Below are 19888 nucleotides of genomic sequence, written 5' to 3'. Positions count from 1 at the left end.
AGTCATGCTTATAATGGAGGGCCTGAATGTAGCACAAGACGTCATGGCTCTATAAATATTGGAGCATATCCAACTGACATAGCAACTGACACATAGGCATGGCTACCTCATGCATGGTTGTCTATCACTCTAAATTCACATTTTATCATTTATTTAACATTCAATCAATTATACATTAATCATAATTATACAAAATGACTATTATGCGCTTGAGAGACACACATAAGGGGGTGTTCGGTTTGGATAATGTTTTATTACCAAAATAGGGAGATTACCTTGAAGATAGATTACTGACAAAAATACTGAATATAAATTATTTCTACGTTTCATAAAATTTGGTAAAAATGGATGATATAAATAATTAATGTGTTTGGTTAACAGTAATAAAATAATACTAGTAAATTATTTTACTTAAATGCCCTTGAATATTATTATTTTTAAATATTTTTTTATTATTTGTTATATTAATTAAAAATAAATTTATTTTTGCCTTAAAAATTAATAAATAATAATATTATTATAATAAAATGAATATTAACTTGGCTATCTTTTAATACCTAAGGTAAATATGGTAATCAAATTACCACCTATATTATCTGTCATGTCAGTATTGGTAATAAAAAATTATTATAATCTATTATTACTGACAAACAAAAAAAGGTAATGTAAGTAATAAAAGATAAATTATCAAGGTAATCTTTAAAACACGCCAACCAAATGACCCCTAAGTGTTACAAGAGATGACCTAAGACACCAATGAGGAGACGACTATCAATATCAAAGTACAAAGAAGATGATATGCAAGTAAGGGATTTTAACTAGGAGTCTTAATTTAAAAAGATAGAATGCATAACTTAAAGTTGCTGAAGCGAAAACACCTTTCAAAACATGTAATGCTTCTAAGATTTTTTATTAATTTTTTAAACGAACCTAAAAGTTTCTAAAACCAATTTACAAAACGATATTATTTTGCCTATTATTTAGGTAAATCGACATTGTTAATGAGCTACAAACTCAAACAATGCATTCGAGCCATCGATTTGAGTCATAATTCAAATCGAACTATTTTTATTCGAGTCAATCTCAAGCAAACCTTAATTTCAACTCGACGAATTTTAGCTGAATTCCAGATAGATTATTTTTTATTCAAGTTAAACTCGAGCAGAGAGATGTTCAGGGTCAGTTCGGTTCATGTCCATCTCTAGTCTTTTATATATCCATAAGACCAATAACGACAAATTTTTAAGTTTTATAGTAAGAAATTTAAAATTTTGTTATTGAAAGTATAAATTCGTTTAGTTTTAACAAGAATATACATAATTAGTCGTTAAAATTATAAATATAGTATTTATAACAACAAAATATTTATCATCTCATTAATTTTTTCTCACTAAAGGCTCCCTATAGTTAGTAAATACAAGTATGAGAATTATACGGGTATGATACAATGAATAGTAAAAAATATGTTTGTAAGAAAATAGTCATAAAACTCGGATATGGGAAAAATTCAAAACACGTATATACGGGTTTAATATGGCATATTTTTGATAATATATTTCTAAAAATACAACAATATTAATTATAATTTTAACACTTTTTATGAAATCCGTGGTTGAAATAGATATAAAAATTTGTATATGGAGTATTTAATTAGTTATTAAAGCTAATGTAACATAATACATCATATTTAATCATTGCAAAATTAGGCGAATATACAACAAGATTAATGAATGATTGATGCCTCAAATCAACTCATATATTAAATATTAAAAGAATTTTAAACATGACGAAACTATAAACAACAAAGGAAAAGACAATGAAAGTTTACATATTCGGAGAATAACGAAGATGAAAAATTGAGCTGGACAAAAAGAAAAATTCAATCTAGTGTAAAAAGAATTATGTGAAAAACTGTGTACTGCTGTTATAAATATGAACTTGATGTGATGAATAAAAAGGTTAGAAATTTGAAAAAAAAAATGGGTTTTTTTTAATGACAATATGGCAATTAGTTGAAAATTAAAAAATATTTTCATGCTTTAGACTTAGGTATCAAAACGACGTGTTTAATAATAAAATATTCATTCAGTATAGAAACCTGCAAAATACATGTTTAATAATATGCGAATTAAATGCGTTTTTAACTAACCACCACCCTACCCTTTTTTTTTTTGTGGTGACTAAAAATGAAAACCTTATAAATGGTAATTAAAATTTTATAATAAAAGGGCCATTTTCACTAACGTGTTAGAGGGAAATTGAAAACTTTCCATTAACGAGTTTTTATATACGAAGGGAAACGAAATTCATTTATAAGAACTAATAAAAATTTATTCTATTTTCCATGGGAAATTTCCCAGATGCGTGTACACATCATGCAAGGAATTCATATATGATGAATTCTTTATGGTCATTATCGTGAACAATATGCAAATAGAGAACTATTCTCTACCCTATTGACAAGTTTTAGTGTTTATCTTTTCATTGAATTTTCACATATTTATTTGGTGGCGTTTAATTCCACCAATATTATTGAATTTTAAACATGTTGATCTGTACTGTGGTCTCTCTGTAGTATTAAGAAATCTGTATTATGAGTTATGCAAATACGGTAATTTTTCGAAAAGAAAATGTAGAACACTGAATCAAATATACCTCTTGTAGTACTTGAAGTTCCTCACAACAGACTCTCGGATTTCTATTTTTTTTTTTTTTTAAAAGTCTGTCTCACTTTACACAATTTATATTCTAATGGTAGATTAAGAAAAAAGTGTTAAAACTGGTAAGACAGTAGGACAACTGAAAGATTAGGGCAGAAAAATATCAAGATAGGTCACATAAAAATTTGGGGAAGGAATAATTGAATGGCAGTCAATAAAATGGTGGCTTAGTAGTCGCATCAAACACCATCATTTTGTGATCCACAAAACCACATTGTTTTGTTTAGTTAGAAATTAAAAAAATAGCGTTGTGTAGGATACTCAAGAATTCATGGGTCAACTTTGATTTCTTAGAGAGATGAATTAAAATTAGACCAAGACCCTACTAGTTCCGCCAAAATTTCAACTAAAGTATATCCAATATTTGTCAATTCAGATAGAAACCAGAATTTATAATCGGATACCTAGTGATTTCAACTCCAATCATGTAATTTGCTCTTAACCCTAGCAGAGACTAAGCCACAGGGAGTTGAGTGGGGGTTGAAGCCCCCACTAACTTAATAATTTTTAAAAATGTACTCTTCGACTCTTATGTTAATTAATTTATTTTCTAGTAATATATGAGAAAATTGATTTGTAAAAAATATTATTTCAATTAGTAAGTCATCAAAGTGAAAAAGAAAATCTCAAATATGGAATTTTACTAAAGTTTAAACTACGAAATTGGAAATACTTTTCAAAGTTATTGAAAATTGGAAATAATTTTCAAAGTTATTGCACCGCACAACACTTTCAAAGTGATTCGACAAAATTACATGCATAGAAAAAACTTTTTCCAGGAAAATTGGCACCTTAACATCTCTAATTTCCTATAAATATGTCTGTATAATCAATATACCATATTCTCAAGCACAATCAATAAAAATGGCTGGCAAGTTCCCATCTGCGTACTTTCTGGTAACCTTGCTTTTAATTCTCCTCTTCTCTTCAACGATTTTTCCTTTTGCAGAAGCAGCAAAAACCAGTGAGTCAATCTTCTTTATATATTTCTCTTCAAATTCATATATTTTCTTTAATTAGTTCATTTAATTTAAAACAATGGATTTGCACATTGTGAGTGAGTCTATGCTTACGCTTGTGGAATCACCACAAACAAGTGAGCCCATTTCATTATATTAATTTCCTTCTATTAATGTCTCTTTGTGTAAAATAAATTCATGAGTATATTCATAATTATGCAAGATAAATGATTCAACTGATAACAAACCAATAATTTCGATGATTTTTGTAGAAGAGAAGACGGCAGCAGCACATAGCCACATGATTAATGGAATTAATTACTCTATTAAAATCGGTGTTCCAGGAAGCCCCTCGCCACCTGACAATCATAGTAACGTTCCGAATAATCCCATCAATGTCCCATAACAAAGTGATGCCTGAGGTGCCGAGTTGCTCAATCAATCAGCTTTTGCTATTAAAATAAGTGTTTCGTTAATGTATTTGATTTTTAAGATTCTACTCCAAGTTGGTTTATCATGTATGCTATATTTGTCTACATATAAATATTATACATAATTTATATAAATGTTGTTTACATAATGCCTTCGTATTATTCTAAATTAATATTGGTCGTCTTCTTTAGTTTATAGTCAATTCTTGTAATATCCATGGTTTCGCAGTTTTCTCTAATCATAAGAATTGATTTAGAAGAAAATTTATATGGTTAGATTAGGGTTTTTTTATCTCTATAAAGTTTATTGACAACACTGTGTTTTCACTTTTAAGTTTTAATAGTTAAATTAATAAGTAGAGACAATATTGTATTCATTCGAAGAATGGAGAATCCAAATTTAATTAGGCTATATAACACCTTTCAAAGAAAGAAGAGACAAAGATATTTTGAAAAACTATCATTCTGTAAATATATTTTTTAATTTAATTCAAAGATATTTAAATTTAATTCGGCCATACAAAATCTTTCAAAGAAGGATGAGAGAAAGATTGTTTTTTTACTGTCTATAGCCAATTCAAAGATATTTTAATTAGATGATATACTCAAGCCTCAAAGACAAAGATGAGATTCTAGAAAAGATGTCTGAATGTGTTTATATAAGAAGTTTTTTGGATACTAGACTGCTATGATAAGAGCGTTTCTAAAACTTTGAAGCGCTTTTATAACACCACCTTGATTGTATTATTTATCGTTGATGCCTCATCAAACTTCATGCAATTAATTTTCTTAGGTGTCAAATCCCGCCTAGGGGTTCCATCTACAATATTATAATAATAAATAGACTTGTTAATTATAACTACTTTGACTATTGACTCAATATTTTCATCTAATAAACTAGTAGAAAAATACACTTGTATATATCAACAATAGGCATCGTATTGGCTTCCTTGGCAACTCAATCCCCAAATTTGACTATGCCATAAACTTTTATGTTTGAAAATAGTTCTAGTTTAAGCATTTTAGTTTCATGTTTATGTCTATCTAATGGGAACTATTTTACTAATTCAAATATCAAACAAGACCTCTTAAACTATTTATATTTTGTAAATGGGTTTAACAAATCACGAACTTTTGTTATAATAAAATTATGCATACATATTTTAATACACAATTTAGATATACAAATAATGTGTCATTATATGATTTGATAATTATAAATCAAAGATAAAGTAATAGTCAATTACATAGTGACATATTGTCTATGTACTTAAATTATATACCAAAAATATGTACACATAATATTGTTTTTTTTTTATAATAACATTTTTCAGTTTGATTTTCCACAATATTGTGGTCACATATTTTGCATTATGTGATCATATTCCTATAAGGAATTTGTATCTTTTGGATATATCATTCTCTGTATCTATTGATATGGTACCATTTTGATCTTAATTTTTTTATATTATACTATCTTTTGATAAATAATTATTATAATCATTATCTTTTGATATGATTAGGCACGTTGATTGGGTCAAGCAAGCTTGAAACTTAATTGTTCAACTCATAAGAAAATCCTCTTTGGAAAGAATAGAATTTGGGTCTTTGGCTTACCTAAACAAAAAAATTTATTCATTAATTTCTCAAGCTTAGGCTTGAACAAAGGTTGCTCAAGCCTAAGCCCTGTAAGACCCCAAAAATATAGTGTTAACTTATGTTGATGTTGTGTTTAAATAGTATTTGTTAATTTGTTTCACGTTTGAATTGGAATAAGTTTAAAATAAGCTTAAATATTAAATACAAAGTTACTCAATCAAACAAAGTATTGATTGGTTCAAGCTCTACTCAATCACATTTAGGTCTAACTAGAGCTTGGAAGTTCTTGACTCGAGCTCTAACTTACCATTAAACTTCAAAACTAACTCAACTAGTCAAATTATTGTTAAACTTCAAAACTAATATATTTATCAATAACATTTAAAATCACGGTGTAAGATTTTTGTGGTGTAAATACAATATTTTCAACTTCTAAAGGTGTATTGATATTTTATTTTAGCCGAGTCGTAAGCTCGCAAACTCATTCAGCTATGCAATAACAAGCTCAAGCTTGAACTTAGCTCAATAATAATTTACCCAAGTCCCATGTAGCTCAATAATAATTTTTGTTGTGATTTTTTGTTGATACACTGTTTAATATTGTGATTTTATATTGTTTATTGTTTAAAATTGTTATAATATTGTTTAATATTGTATTGATAGTTAAAAAATATAAAAATTCAGGTTTAGATAAAAATCAGATGAAGAACAGGTTGGCATTAATGCCAACCTCTTGAATTTTATTTTTATGTCTATTTAAACGTAGTTTTTATTCCTCTCAATTCTTTTGTCCATCCTCTGGTGTTTAGGAAGTGGTGGCGGAGTTCCTAGGTTGGTGGATTTATCCTTTATGCCTTGGCTATGCTTATGTTCCAATTTGATGCCATTTCAATCTGTGTATTGTTTTCTTTATCTTAGCAGAGAGTTACATAAAAATTACAAAATTACCGCTACCATCTTCTTCCATTTTTGATTGTCTTGCCTTGATCATAATTTATACATCATTTGATGATATGATAGTTTAATGTGTTATAAATATATGTGTATGAAGCTTGGCTGCATTGGTTTGCATTTAAGGCCTAATTTGAAGAAATTGTAAAGTAATGCAATTTGGAGTGAATAATATTTTCTAGCTCACCCCTTTTGGATTTATTGCTCATGCATGGTGTTATGCATCAGTTTGGTACAAGAGCATTGGTTGTTTGTGCAAGATAATTGTGATATTTTTCATTTTAGAGTTATTTTTTTCCAAAAGATACTGTTCACCAATGAATACTGTTCACAACACATAAACTTTGCCTAAACACAGGTGTTTTTATGTTTTTAGGTTTATTTTTAGTCAAGATAGAAAAAGCTATATTTAAGATTATTTATGGAGAGCAATGGATTGAAGATGATGATAATGTGACAAGATATGTTGACAAGAGTAAGAGAAGGATGTGTGTTAACACAAGTATTGATTTTGAAGGATTCATTGCGAGAACAAGTTATAGTCTAAGACTCAATCGAAGGCAATCAAATATGCACATATTTACCCTAGGTGATGAGGGTCTAATGGATATGGTAGACGATGATGATCTGAAGTTATTCATGGTTAAAGCAAGAAGTTTACGAGGATCAACCAAACTCTATGTTAACAAAAGTCTAATTGATGAAAGGGGCAATCAACACGCTGAATATGTTCATAAGGAAGAAAGGGAGAATCATCCATAAAGTTTCCAAGAGTTTGGTGGGAATTATGGTGATGATAATAATGATAACGTCGTGGATGAGGATTATGAAGTAGAGGTTAATGAAGAGGAGGATGATGGTGATAAATTCTCTAGGTTTGATCAGAACATGTACAATGTTCCAAGTCAGGACGCTGGGAAAAGTCAAAGTCATGCTTATAATGAAGGGGCTGAATGTAGCACAAGACGTCACGGCTTTATAAATATTAGAACATATCCAACTGACATAGCAACTGACACACAGGCATGGCTACCTCATGCATAATTGCCTATCACTCTAAATTCACATTTTATCATTTGTTTAACATTCAATCAATTGTACATTAATCATAATTATACAAAATAACTATTATGCACTTGAGAGATACACATAAGGGGGCGTTTGGTTTGGGTAATGTTTTATTATCAAATTGGGGAGATAACCTTGAAGATAGATTACTAAGAAAATTATTGGGTATAAATTATCACTACGTTTCATAAAATTTGATAAAAATAGATGACATAAAAATTAATGTGTTTGGTTAACAGTAATAAAAAAAATACTAGTAAATTATTTTACTTAAATGCCTTTGAATATAAATATTTTTTTATTATTTGTTATATTAATTAAAAATAAATTTATTTTTGTCTTAAAAATTAATAAATAATAATATTATTATAATAAAATCAAGATTAACTTAGTAATATTTTAATACCTAGGGTAAAAGCGGTAATCAGATTACCACATATATTACTTGTCATGTCAGTATTGGTAATAGAAACTTACTGTAATCTTTTATTACTAACAAATCAAACGAGATAATGTAAGTAATAAAATATAGATTACCAAGGTAATCTTTAAAACACTTTAACCAAACGACCCCTAAGTGTTACAAGAGATGACCTAAGACACCAATGAGCAAACGACGTCACTACACCATAAAAGATCTAATGTAACAATTAAATTTCGTTGTTAAAAACCCATAAAACTGTAACTTTAGACTTTAGACAACGAAATCATAGCCGCCACAAATGCCTCCGCTGCATTAGATAAAAGGCAACGGTTTATACTAGTTTAGCCAATAGTAAAAATAACCGCTGCATTAATAATTCAAATGCAACGGTTTTGGTGCAATTTAAGTTAACGATTTGCTTAGTCCCAAATGCAACAGTTTCAATTACTAAAGGCAACAATTATAAAGAACTTTAGACAACGGCTATAAGTTATTTTAAGCAACGGATTGTGTCATTTTTAAGCAACGACTATTTTACTAAAGCAACAATTATTAAAGAGATTAGGTGACGATTATATGCTACTTTAAGTAACAGATTATATTGTTTTTAAGCAACGGCTATTAAGTTAATGCAACGATTATTAAAAACCATTAAGCAACAGTTTCAAATATTTTAGACAACAGATTGTGCCATGCTTAAGCAACAACTATTTAGTTATTGCAACGATTTGTAATATTGTAAAGACAACAATTTTAATGGTTAAGTAACTGTTATATATTTGTTGTTGCATTAGCTGTATGCATTTAATACAACAGTTTGTGTACATGATGCAATGGTATTTTTATATATATTTTTCTTTTGGACCTATTTTAAATAAATAATATATGACCTAAAGATAATAAACTAAGTAATCAAATAAGAAATAAAAGGATATAACACAAAGTCATGTATTGTAACAAAAGTATTTTTAATTCAAAGTCAAGAAATTCAAATTTGTATAATAAGTACTTAACATAAACACATTTAACATATCTCATCATAATCAATAAAGAGAATTTATGTCCTTAGATAAAAGACGTCCTCAAAAGAAGCCTAAATCACAAGCCTCCTCTGTAATCATAAAATGTTTACTCTTTTTCCAGCATCATCAATCACCATCCCTAAACAAAAAAAAAAAAAAAACAATTAAATTATTATTTAACCAAATATTAGAATATAAATTAACAAACTATTATATGCTCACATATCACAAAATCTATAACCCACCTTATATCTAAACTAAAAGCTTGTAAATATGATCCACTATGGTCAAATTCCACTACAACAACCAACAAAATTGAGGAAAAAACAATTACATTACAACTTCCCATTAGTAAAAACAAGTTAAATTGCAATTGGAAAAAAAATTATATTAAAGTGTCTAAATAATTGTCAAACCAGTTTATCATAATTATTTTATAAAATAAATAATATTTACTTTTAAAGAAAATAACATTTTTACCTTTTCTTGTTTTGTACAGTTGAACCACCTTGAAGTGAATTAAGTCTTGTAATCAATGAACCAAGTGCATCCACATTCATAGTTGGGTTAACTTGTGTTATTTGATTCACAAGCACCGACAAGATCTGTTGTGCCATTGTTGCACTTTCAGCTTCCATCTTTTCTTTCATTTCAGTAATTTCTTTAGTCATTTTTTCCTTCTCAACTTCTAATTCTTCTTTCATTTGGGCAATTATTGCCCTTTCTGCTTCTAACTTCTCCCCTACTTCTTTTTCCAATGTTGATTTTATGGATTCAATGCACTCCTCTGGAAGTTTATAGTTATCCTTTGATGGTCCTTTTCCTCTCAAGTCAATTGGTGTAACACCTCTCCCCATTAATAACACACGACCAGGTCATTCTTGCCCCAATTCAGTTATAACTTCTTCCAACATTTCACCACTTTCTCCTCGGGATTGCAACTCTTCAATTCGAGCCTATAAACCATAAAAAAGTTAAATTGCAAGTGTTATAATAACTTATGTTTGTAAATAAAAAAAAAAAAGGTTGCTCTAACAATTTTGTTTTATGCTAAACATATTATTTTTTCTCTAATACTGTTATCATCTTGATATGCACGTCCTTCTTTTCTTTTCCGAGTAGCTAGATACATTTCAACTTTGGTAGGAGGTTCTTTGTTCTCCTTGGAATTTTGCTAAGATGTAATAACAAAAACAAGTTACAAGTAACACATTAAAACTCAAATTCAAGTGAATCAATAACAAATTTTACAACACTTACCAAATTATGGTGGATACTGGCAAAACTTTTTGGACAAGTAGTGTGCATATCATGTTGTTTTTTGCGATTTTCAATATTGATATTAGCTATTTTCTGCATAAAATCTCAAATTAGGAAATGACATCTCAATAAATATTCATTTATATACATGTCCAAAAGAATTTGACCTGCACATCTTCATCATTCCAATATTGAAGAAGCTCCTTAAAAATTAGTTCTGAAATCTCCGGTGGACGGTTTTTCATCCTTTCTTCATCAGTTGCATATTTTTTAAAGTAAGTCTTCTTTACTCTGCATTTGTGTGTTTGCCATGCATCTCCAATTGCATTCATCACCCATTTCTTACTTGCTATTGGAAGAATATATATTCTCTATATTAAGAACAAATGTATCAAAATTAACAACATAAGTCATAAACATTAAATGGAAAAAAAAAGGTTATTAGGTCTTACATTAACATATTCCCAAATTTGATCCTTTGATGGCATCTTCGACCAATTAGTATGATTTAATGGAGCAAGTTGTTGATTTCGTGCCACCGTACCAAGAAAATTTCTGAATTCAGTTAATGTTTCTTCATCAGGGCCTATGGGCTGGTTGTGAGCATTTAACATAATTGGCTTGCGATCTTCAAATTTCCTAAGTTGGATCTCTTTCATGAGAGTTGGACCCCTAGTTTTCTTTTTAACAGGAACTAAGTGGAAAAACATGCATCAATAGTGTTTTTCATTATAACTTAAGAAGTAGAAAATAAAGAATATACAATGATAATTTACCTTGATTATCGTCAGATTGAATTGTAGTATCATAGGAGTAGCCTTCATTAATCTCCATCATACTCTCTTGGTGATGCTCATTATGAAAAGAATGATAATTAGGAGGAGTTGGTTCTTCCCTAATCACTTCCTCTAAATGCTTTTCATTTTCTTGATGTTCACATGATTGTTGCCCTTGAACTTCTTTGCGACTTTTCAATTTGAAATAACTTGACAATGATCCAGCTGGACATAATGCTATTCTTTGCCCATTCTTCTTTGGACTTGGTTGCTTCTCTCTCTCCTTATTTATGCATATGGAAAAAAGATTAATAAAATAACACAATAACTAGAAGCTAGAAGCTAAAGAAAACAGTCAACAATATATAATATGTAGAAAAGGAAGAAAATAGTATTATATACCCAATATTGCAAAGAAAAGATACATACAGTAAAAAACAAGAAAGACTAACATAAACACTATGCAAACTCTAATGTAATTGATACCTGAATTGAACTTTTAGGCAATTGATTATGCTTTTCAACTTGTTGCTCTACCACTAAGTCATATGTCTCTTGTTGAGAATGTATATTTATACAGTGATTGACAAACTGTTGCTGCATAATTTGTTGTTGTATAACTGAAATTTCATGACGTTCCTTGCTTTTTTCTGATTGACCTTTGGCCTTTTGTGATTGTCCAACTAGTGCTGCTGGTGGTTCCTTACACTTTTGGCGAAGACTAATTGAAACTTGTTGCTCTTCAATTGATTGTTGTGACTTGTGGTGTTTTTGTTTATCTTTTCTCAAATAAGAGGCCATAGCACCTGTTGGTACATATTTTCTTTTTTGTGCCTCTTGCTTTTCCTTTTTCATTGCACTATATCCATAAATATTTATCAAAAAATCATACCAGGTTGTTAACAACAAATGAATTAAAGAGAATGAGTGCAACACAAAGAAGATTAAAAATAAGAAAGAATTACCTTTGAATGATAAAGCTTTCTTTTAAGTCTTTTCACAGTGGGCAACTTCAAAATATAAGTGCCTACAAAACCAAGAAACTCAAGTTACAAAAATGGTACTCATATGCCTAAAAAATAGTATCATTTAGATAACATTAAGTAAATCATGCATTGGGCAATTAGAAACAGACAAAGAAATTAATTTATACAAATAGAAAAAAAAATAATAGGCAATTATAAACAAATGTTGTTTAAACTTTTAATAAGTCAACGAAGACATCATTACCAAAAAAACAAACATAATCATCCAGTAGCATCCATCCAATCCCAATCAGTGTCATCAAAATCTGAATCATTGTTTATGTTGTTTTCACTTGATATATTTGAAAGCATCTCAACGGCCATATGTGGTAGATCATTTCTACACCAATTGACATCTACCTCAACGTTATTTTCACCCAAGTTATAATTATCATCATTAATCTCTCCCCAATATGTCTCTTGTAGATTGCCATTGTTTTCTTCCACAAGATCATACAAATCTCGTGGAACCTTTCTCATTACATAATGCCCATCTTTTTCAATAGGATCTTTAACATAAAATACTTGATGAACTTGTGTTGCCATTACAAAAGGCTCATCTGCATAGCATGTTTTTTTGAAATTGACCTTTGTAAGTCCATAATCATCTTTTTCTTCTTGAAACCAAGTGCATTTGAACAAAACAATATTAAAGACTCCCCAATAATCTACTTCAATGATGTCATCTATTACACCATAATAATTAACATCACTAATTATTGGATTTTTATCTTTTGAACTTGCAAAACTTGGAGTCAATGCTGATAAGGTAACTCCACTATTTTGGGTCTTGCATTTAGCATCCCTTGTCCTAGTGTAAAACTTATAACCATTGATAAAATATCCAACAAACCTCCTTGCCACTAAGTTTGGACCTTTGGACAACCAAAAAATATGATTTGGAATATCAGTAGCCTCTGAAACTTTATTTTGAAACCAATCTGGAAAATTGTGACTATGATTTTGTGCTCTTGCCCATCTACTAGCTTTAACATTACGCTCTATCAAATTTCGATGTTCTCTACAAATGATAAAAAAAATTATGTTAATAAATAATAGAACAAAACAAAAAGCATTAAATAAGGAAAAAAAATATGGTTTAAGGGTTATCATCTTACGTAATATACTTTTCAACATCCTTATCTTCACAATTGAATAAGATATATCGATGTGCCTGAAGTAAGGTTTCCTTATTGATATTTATGGCCTCACCCTTCTTTTTTCGTTTCCCCCCAATCGGATGTCCTAATCTTGGAAAAATGGAAGATGAATTTTCTATTGAAGTGACACTATCATGATTCTCCTTATACCTATTCTCTTTTTTCTTCACTCCATCATGCAAATATCTAGAGCAAAATGTTAAACATTCTTCTGCTAAGTACCCTTCAGCAATCGAGCCTTCTGGTTTACTCTTATTATTGACAAATCTCTTCAAATGACATAGATATCTCTCACAAAAATACATCCATCGATACATAACCGGCCCACCAAACCTAATTTCGTCTACTATATGTATAGGTAAATGCACCATAATATCAAACAAGCTAGGAGGGAAAATCTTTTCTAATAGACATAATACTTCAATGATTTCAGATTGTAAGTAATTTAAATCCTTTGGTTTCACCACTTTGCTACATGCACCTCTAAAAAAAGCACCTAATCTTATTAAAGCAGTTGCAACATGTTTTGGGAGTGTTTTTCTTACAGCACATTGTAACAAGTAATGCATGATGAAATGGGCATCATGGCTCTTGTACCCTGAAATCTTTCTCCCACCAACATCAACACATCGTGAAATATTAGAGGCATAACCTTGCGGTAATTTTGCATCCTTCAAAACAGAACAAAAAATCTCTTTCTCTTTTGTCGTCATGGAAAAACATGCTTTCGCTAACAACACATGTCGACCATCATTTGCTATAGTTGGTTGCAATTCCCTTCGAATGCCCATGTCTTGTAAGTCATAACGTGCATTTATGTGATCCTTTGTCTTTCTTGGAATATCTAGTAAAGTGCCAAGAATACTATCATAAATGTTTTTCTCTATATGCATTACATCAAGATTGTGACGACATCAATTATGCTCCCAATATGGTAATCGAAAAAAAATAGACTTTTTTTTCCATGGAACTTCACTTGCTATTTTGACCTTTTTCGTTAACTTCCCAAATATATTCTCAAAACCATTCAAAAGTTCTAACACATTAGTCCCTGACAAAGGAGGAGGGGATTTTTCTAACTCCACATCACCATTGAAATATCTCTTATCATGTCTCCATGGGTGATCCTCAGCCAAGAATTTATGATGTCTCATATAGCAAGTCTTCCTACTATGTTTCAAATATTGGGAGCTCGTCTCATAATGACATGTAGGGCATGCAAATTTTCCCTTGGTACTTCACCCAGAAAGCATTGCATATGCTGGGAAGTCACTAACAGTCCATAACAAGCATGCACGCATTTTAAATGTTTGATTAGTGGAAGCATCATAAGTATCTACACCAATTTCCCAAAGTAGCCTTATTTCTTTAATAAACGGTTGCATGTAGATATCAATATCTTGACCAGGAGAAGATGGTCCTGGAATAATTGATGACAAAATCAAATATTCTGGTTTCATGCAATGCCATTGAGGCAAATTATAATTAATCAAAATGATCGACCATGTGCTATATGTAATGCTCATTGTTCTAAATGGATTGAATCCATCACTCGAGAGACCCAACCTCACATTTCTAGGGTCTTGTGCGAAATGAGGATACAATGAATCAAATTTCTTCCAAGCTTCACCATCAGCTGGATGCCTTAAATTTCCATCTTTAGTACGATATTTTTCATGCCATGTCATGCAATCAGCAGTTTTTTTACACATAAACAACCGTTGAAGCCTAAGAATCAATGGAAAATATCTAAAAACTTTCTTAGGGATTTGATACCCTTTTTTAGATAACCTTTCCTGACTATTCCCTACAACATTTCCATTGGATTTCCATCTAGATGCACCACATACCTTACATGAGCTTAATGTCTCATTCTCATCCCAAAAGAGCATGCAATCATTAGGACATGCATGTATCTTTTGATATTCAAGCCCTAAGTCTTTCACCATTTTCTTAGCTACATTAAAAGATGTAGGCAATTTTGCATGAGGAAATGCCTCTCTAAGTAACTCTAGAATATTAGTAATCGCCACATTACTGATTCCATGGATGCATTTCAAAAGGTATAAGCGAATAGTGAAAGATAACTTTGAAAAATTTTGACAACCCAGATATAACTCTTCTTTCCCTTCCTCCAATAATTTAAAGAATTTCTTAGCCTCATCTGTTTGACCCTCTCTAAATTCTTGGTTACATGGAATATCTTCATTGATTACACCCCTAAAAGTGTCATGCAACAATCCATCTATATCATCACCCATATCCCTTTTGTCAGATTGGCCCATGTCATCTATATTCATACTTGAATCTAGTACTTCACCATGAAAATACCAGTCATTATATCCTGGAGTTATTCCATCAATAATCAAATGTTCATATACTGTGTTTCTACAATACCAATAACGTAAATGACACTTTTTGCATGGGCATAAAATTACATTCCCATGAGCTGCCAAGGAAAATGCCTTGTCAAGAAAATCATTTACCCCATTCATATATTTATCACTATATCTAGGAAGATTCATCCAACTCTTATCTCTTTTATCCATGCCTTAATAAACTGCAAATATATATAATACACAAAAAATTAACTTTTAATGATCCTATGATAAATAACTCAAACCTATGAAGCAAAAAGTTGTCATGATAAATAATTAAATAAAACCTTTATGAATGAATGCATGTATTTGACCTGTTTTGACTAACAATGATAATATGAATATGAAATATTAATAATGCAACAGTTGTCATGTTTTTCATAATGAAGTAAAAAAGTCTAAGCAACTAATTAGTGCAATATAACTATATGAATGGAGCAAAAAAGCCTAAGTAGTTGTATTTGACATTAAAAAAGATTGATCTAACAATTGTCATGTTTTTTTATGTTTGATATGAAGGGATCCCTATTGATGGATGTGTTATGATAGTGTTGCTAGAACTTACCAATTAATATAAGGCCAAATAAATTACAATATTTAAAAGAGGAAATAGTGCAGTATGTTAATAAATTACAATATATTAGTTGTTTCAATATAATTTGTCCTTAAGAAAGATGTTTTTGCATTATTAAATAATCCAATTACACAAGTGATACAAAAGCATCATCACTTATTGATTGCCAAGATGTGTTTGACCTAGACAATTAATAACATCTACCAAAACAAACTTTTAGTAAATAAGAATTCACAAAAGCATTTTAGAAATTAAACAAAAAAAAAAATTAAAAAATGAGAAACTTTATTATTCATAAAGTATATAATAGAAAATTAGAACTCCTATGAAAAAGAAGCAATGATGTAGAAAATAAGGTAGAAGAGGAGAAAAAGATAGAGATTCTAGCACAAATTACAAGACAATAGGCAAAGGATTAGCAAGAAGATAGCTAAAAGAGTGATCAAATTTCCAGCATAGTTTCCAGCATAAAATTTACAAATTTCCAGCATAGTATCCTTTGATAGTCCTCAATTTTTAAAGGAACTTTGACAATATAATGCGACCCAAGTATTATATGATTGAAAACAAAATGCATGTAAAGCTAAGCTGCAAAAAAAGAAAAGCTTTCCCTTTCTACTTGAACCTTGGAGAAGAGTTGGTTACCTTTTATGCTTGAATTGATTTGTTAATTAAGTGAACCTACTATTTAATTTTACATGTTACTGACACTACCTCTTGAAACAATTTCACTTTTTTTAGCTTTATGAAGTCAGGTCTTCCATTTTTTTTTTTTAATTTGTAGCTCTAGTTTTTTAGGTTTTTCTAGATCTATTTTTTTTTTAAACAATTCATCTGAAGTGGGAAGGGTTTTGGGTAGATATTCAATAGTTTTTTGGCTTTTTTGTTCAAGGAAGAATGGTTACTAGCTAGAATAGGCATTGACTTTACTCCCTTCTTTTTCTTTTTTAATTCTTTGTGGACACTTGGTCTCTGGTTGTATTTCTTTTTTTTTTTAATTTTATTTTAAAAGAGAGTTTACAATTACTTTGAGCAGATAGTTGTTGCTCTTCTTTCCAGCATAGAATCAATTTCTATATCAAAACATGACTTAAGGCCTATGTGATACATGTCAAGTGCTAAACAGATACAAACTCAAAATCATAATCTAATAAGAAAAGAAATCTTTTCCAAACGTGAAAAATAAATAACCCTAAGTTTTTAATTGGAAAATAACTTCAACTCTAAATAATTTTGTGAATCTCAAATAACAAAATCCTTGTAATTTAATATTAAATCTTGATTCCTACATTATGTGGTCCAATAGTGAAAAGAATAATAAAAAGACTAGAGACATTCAAAATAGCATAACCAATCATAGGAGATATAAATTACAGCTACATTAGAAAGAAGCCAATGATAAAAGATATTAAACCAAGAGAAGCAAACACAACTGCAAGCCTATTGGGACCCTCCTCCTTTGCTGTAGATAAATATGTGTAAACTAACCCATCAAGTGAATGAAAGCCCACAAACAAATACACAAACCCTATTGTAAAGTTTTATAATCAATCAAATAAAATTACAAAATATTCATATTTATATTAACAAAATTGATGTTATCTATAGATGTTATTGCAATTGCTATTCTCTTAAACCCATCTTGACCAAGTTTAAGAAAAACCCAGAAAAAATTGAACCAAATAAATAAATTTTGCAAATAAACAAGTGAAAGGTGAGTACCGGAGTGAAGATACGAGCAGCAGCGAGATGAACTTTCCCTTTCACAACCCTTGCACACCATATTGTTAAACGACAGCAAACTCAATTAGAAATACAGAGATTTTTTTTTGGTAAGCTGAGATAATGGTATTTTTTTTTGGTAAGCTGAGATAATGGAATTGTTGTTAAGTTAGGAGATGGCACTTGCGGAATGGTTTCTGAGTGGGCGGCAATGATTTATGAGTGGCTTGACAAAACAATTTAGTTTGTTGGCCTGACTTGAAATGGGCCATTCATTTAAGAAATTATGAGCCCTTAAAGAAATGTTAATTGGTATCTAAAAATATGAGGGCAGCCTCAGTTCTTACATACTCAATCAAATTAAAATTGGTTTAGTTTGGGATAGATTTATTATTTAGATTTGTAATTTATGCATAGAACAATGATGCCTTAACAATTGTTTTAAGAGTGGATACGAACTGAATTAAGCCCGTAGATCTCTAACTCAAATCGATTCGAATAAAAAATAATCCGATTCGAGTTTTGCTTGAGTTTATCAAATCAAAATTAAAGACGACAATTAATTTGACTCATAAATTTAAGTCAAATAAAAGTCAAGCCAAACATAAGACCTTTTAACTTAAGTTTGGTTTAAAAAACGAATCGAATCTTTCAACTTCCTAAAATGTCATAGTTTTGATGTACTATAACATTTTTTATCTAATTAAATTATAGTTAAAATTTTGATATATTAAAACAATTATTAAAGTCAATGTTTTATATCTCATAATGCTACGGTTTTTTTTCAACTGTAATGTATTGTTAATTTCCTAGTACAACACTACTAATTCGTTGTTTTATATGTCATAATGTCAGTTTCTTTTTCAACCGTTGCTTATTATTAATTTTTTAATACAACACTATTAAATCCGTTATTTTATATCCCATAATATAACGGTTTTTTTGCAACCGTCACTTATTGTTAATTTTTTAATACAACACTATTAAATTCGTTGTTTTATATCCCATACTACAACGGTTTTTTTCCAACCGTCACTTATTGTTAATTTTTTAATACAACACTATTAAAACCGTTGCTTATTTTATTTTAGACAACGGTTTAAAAAGTGTAGTTAAAATAAGTGTTGCCTTAAGCCCAATATGTGGTAGTATCAACATCAAAGTACAAAGAAGATGATATGCAAGTAAGGGATTTTAACTAGGAGTCTTAATTGAAAAAGATAGAATGCATAACCTAAAGTTGCTGAAGCGGAAACACCTTGCAAAACATGTAATGCTTCTCAGATTTTTTATTAATTTTTTAAATGAACTTGAAAGTTTCTAAAACCAATTTACAAAACGATATTGTTTACCTATTATTTAGGTAAATCGACATTGTTAATGAGCTACAAACTCAAACAATGCATTCGAGCCATCGATTTGAGTCATAATTCAAATCGAACTATTTTTATTCGAATCAATCTCAAGCAAACCTTAATTTCAACTCGACGAATTTTAGCTTAATTCTAGGTAGATTATTTTTTATTCAAGTTAAACTCGAGCAGAGAAATGTTAAGGGCCAGTTCGGTTCATGTCCATCTCTAGTCTTTTATATATCCATAAGACCAATAACGACAGATTTTTAAGTTTTATAGTAAGAAATTTAAAATTTTGTTATTGAAAGTATAAATTCGTTTAGTTTTAACAAGAATATACATAATTAGTCGTTAAAATTATAAATATAGTATTTATAACCACAAAATATTTATCATCTCATTATTTTTTTCTCACTAAAGGCCCCCTATAGTTAGTAAATACAAGTATGAGAATTATACGGGTA

The 19888-nt window shown here is 29.7% G+C and overlaps 1 protein-coding gene across 1 annotated transcript; it reads right to left on the bottom strand.

Moving 5' to 3' along the window:
• Positions 1-14633: 14633 nt before the first annotated feature.
• Positions 14634-15944, bottom strand: LOC123220908. The gene has a single exon (XM_044643507.1). The coding sequence runs from the start codon at positions 15942-15944 to the stop codon at positions 14634-14636; it is 1311 nt and encodes a 436-aa protein (XP_044499442.1).
• Between the last annotated feature and the right edge of the window lie 3944 nt (positions 15945-19888).

This window comes from Mangifera indica, chromosome 7, assembly GCF_011075055.1.
Source record: "Mangifera indica cultivar Alphonso chromosome 7, CATAS_Mindica_2.1, whole genome shotgun sequence".
Lineage (NCBI taxonomy): Eukaryota > Viridiplantae > Streptophyta > Magnoliopsida > Sapindales > Anacardiaceae > Mangifera > Mangifera indica.
This window is presented reverse-complemented; position numbering and strand designations above follow the sequence as displayed.

Bases quoted from the DNA above. Each gene is read 5' to 3' on its own strand.
- LOC123220908 (XM_044643507.1), bottom strand. From the start codon at position 15,944: ATGGATAAAAGAGATAAGAGTTGGATGAATCTTCCTAGATATAGTGAT.